This window comes from Apis dorsata, unplaced genomic scaffold (genome assembly GCF_000469605.1).
Source record: "Apis dorsata unplaced genomic scaffold, Apis dorsata 1.3 scaffold_373, whole genome shotgun sequence".
Lineage (NCBI taxonomy): Eukaryota > Metazoa > Arthropoda > Insecta > Hymenoptera > Apidae > Apis > Apis dorsata.
In genome coordinates, this window is record NW_006263636.1 from 6,855 (window position 1) to 8,992 (window position 2,138).

The 2,138-nt window shown below is 18.8% G+C and overlaps 1 protein-coding gene across 1 annotated transcript in view; it reads left to right on the plus strand.

Annotated features, from left to right (window-relative positions):
* Positions 1-2,138, plus strand: part of LOC102681823 (very low-density lipoprotein receptor-like) — a 25,945-nt gene that overhangs the window by 1,777 nt on the left and 22,030 nt on the right. Inside the window, exon 2 of the mRNA XM_006618740.2 lies at positions 917-1,039. Within this exon, the coding sequence (XP_006618803.1) occupies positions 917-1,039 (123 nt within the window). The remainder of the gene's footprint in view (positions 1-916; positions 1,040-2,138) is intronic.

Below are 2,138 nucleotides of genomic sequence, written 5' to 3' on the forward strand. Positions count from 1 at the left end.
TTAATAAAAGAATCTGCAGATAAATTAAAGATATCATAAAATAATTTATTCATAATTTATAACAAAATTTTATTTTTTTAATTTATAATTTTTCTATTTATATAATATTATAATAATATATATATTATTTAATTAAATTTGTTTTTTAAAAAATTGTTCGTTTTAATATATATCAACTCATTATTTCAGAAATATTTTATTTTTTATTCTTGTTATCTATAATTATTATTTATTCATTATTTCGTATATTCTTCCTTTTTATTTTTTTAATATTTCTTTTTTCTAAAAAAAAATAAATAAATTAAATTGGTTAAACAAACAGATTTATAAATCTTGTATTTAATATTTTTTATTTTTCTGTATGTTTTTAATGTTTTACAAAATATTTTTTTAATATTTTATGAAAAATATTTTGTACATACAATATTTTTTTCTTTGATACTATTATATACTAAATACCTACTAAATACCTTATTATATGAAACCTAATAATATGAAAATAAAACAGTCTTAACAATAAAATATTGACTATCGAAATACTAATTATCAACGTAAAATAATGAAACCTAAATTTAAGTTCAACATGTTTTAGTTATGCATTCATCAGATTAAAGAATGAAGGAAAATTTTTCAAAATGTGATTTTATTTCATAAATGATGTATAAAATATTAGAACGTATTTAAATTGCGTAAAAAATTTTTTTTTATGTATTTAATATGTAGTTGATCTCAGGGATGCAATTTGTAGGTTCTTGAGATAATTCTTGAGAATGTGCATACACTTGACAAAAATAAAGCTCGTCAAATTGTGCATACGTACAACAGAAAGCAACATGGGATCTATAACCATAATTGGTATGGTTGGCACTTTGTTACAAAATGAAAAAACGAGATCCAATCGATTGTCATCTTATAGGGATGAAGAATTGCACGGCGGATCAGTTCACGTGTCACTCTGGGAATGGCGAGTGTGTGGCACTCGCATGGATGTGCGACGGCCATCAAGACTGTTCGGACGGTTCAGACGAGGCTGAGTGTAGTAAGATTCTGCACGGGGGTTATTTTACTTATGCTTATTCATATAACATTTTTTCTCTTTACACATTGATTGCCAATTTGTTGTTTGAATTATTATTTTAAATTTCATTTTTTTTTATATTATATTATATCATTTTTCTTTTTAAATCTTAAAAAAAATCTTTCACTAGAAATTTTTAAATCTTAATAGAAATAAAATGATAATGATGAAATGATAAAATAATAATTAATTCTTATTTTATAAATATCATTTAAAAATAGAAATATTAATTATTATTAAATAAAAAATTGCATAAATAAGTATATGTAATAAAGAATGTCAATAATAAAGATTAGATATATGTAAATGAATTTATAATAATATTTAAAATAATATTTTGATGATTAATTAAGAAAAATGGAGAAAAAAATAAAAGAAACAATTTTTTTTTATTATTTGAAAATATAACTAATTCACATATATTTCTATTTAAGTCTCTGCAACTTGAATTGTTTGGTTGCGAAAAATAAATATCATTTTACATAATCTTCATTATGTGAAATACAAAAAATGTGAAATAAAAAAATATATAAAATTGAAATGAAGTATTCTTAAATTAAGATTAATTCAAATTATTAATTATACTTCCGATTCAATTATAAATATTGAAATTTAAAATTTTTTTTGGCAAAAAATATAAATTTATTATTTTCTAGTATATATTAATTATATAATATATCAAAAACATTTCAAAAGTATTTCATGTGTTTATAATAAAATATTATGTTATATTGCATAGATAATAAATTTAAATTGCTAATATTATTATTTCCATTATTATTATTATTTTTCTATATATATTTATACTTTGAATTCTATTCTATTGTTGAATGAAATATTTTCAGGATCATACAAAGAAATAAATACAGTATAATAAAACACATACGCGCATACACACACATTTTATTTTTAATTTGAAATTTAAAATGAAATTCAATATGAAGTATTTTATCTTTGTAATTTAAAACATTTTAAAGTATTTTAAAGATTATATAATATTTTTTTAAAAAGTTATAATTAAATTTATTAAAAATAATCTTATTAAATATTATAATAATAT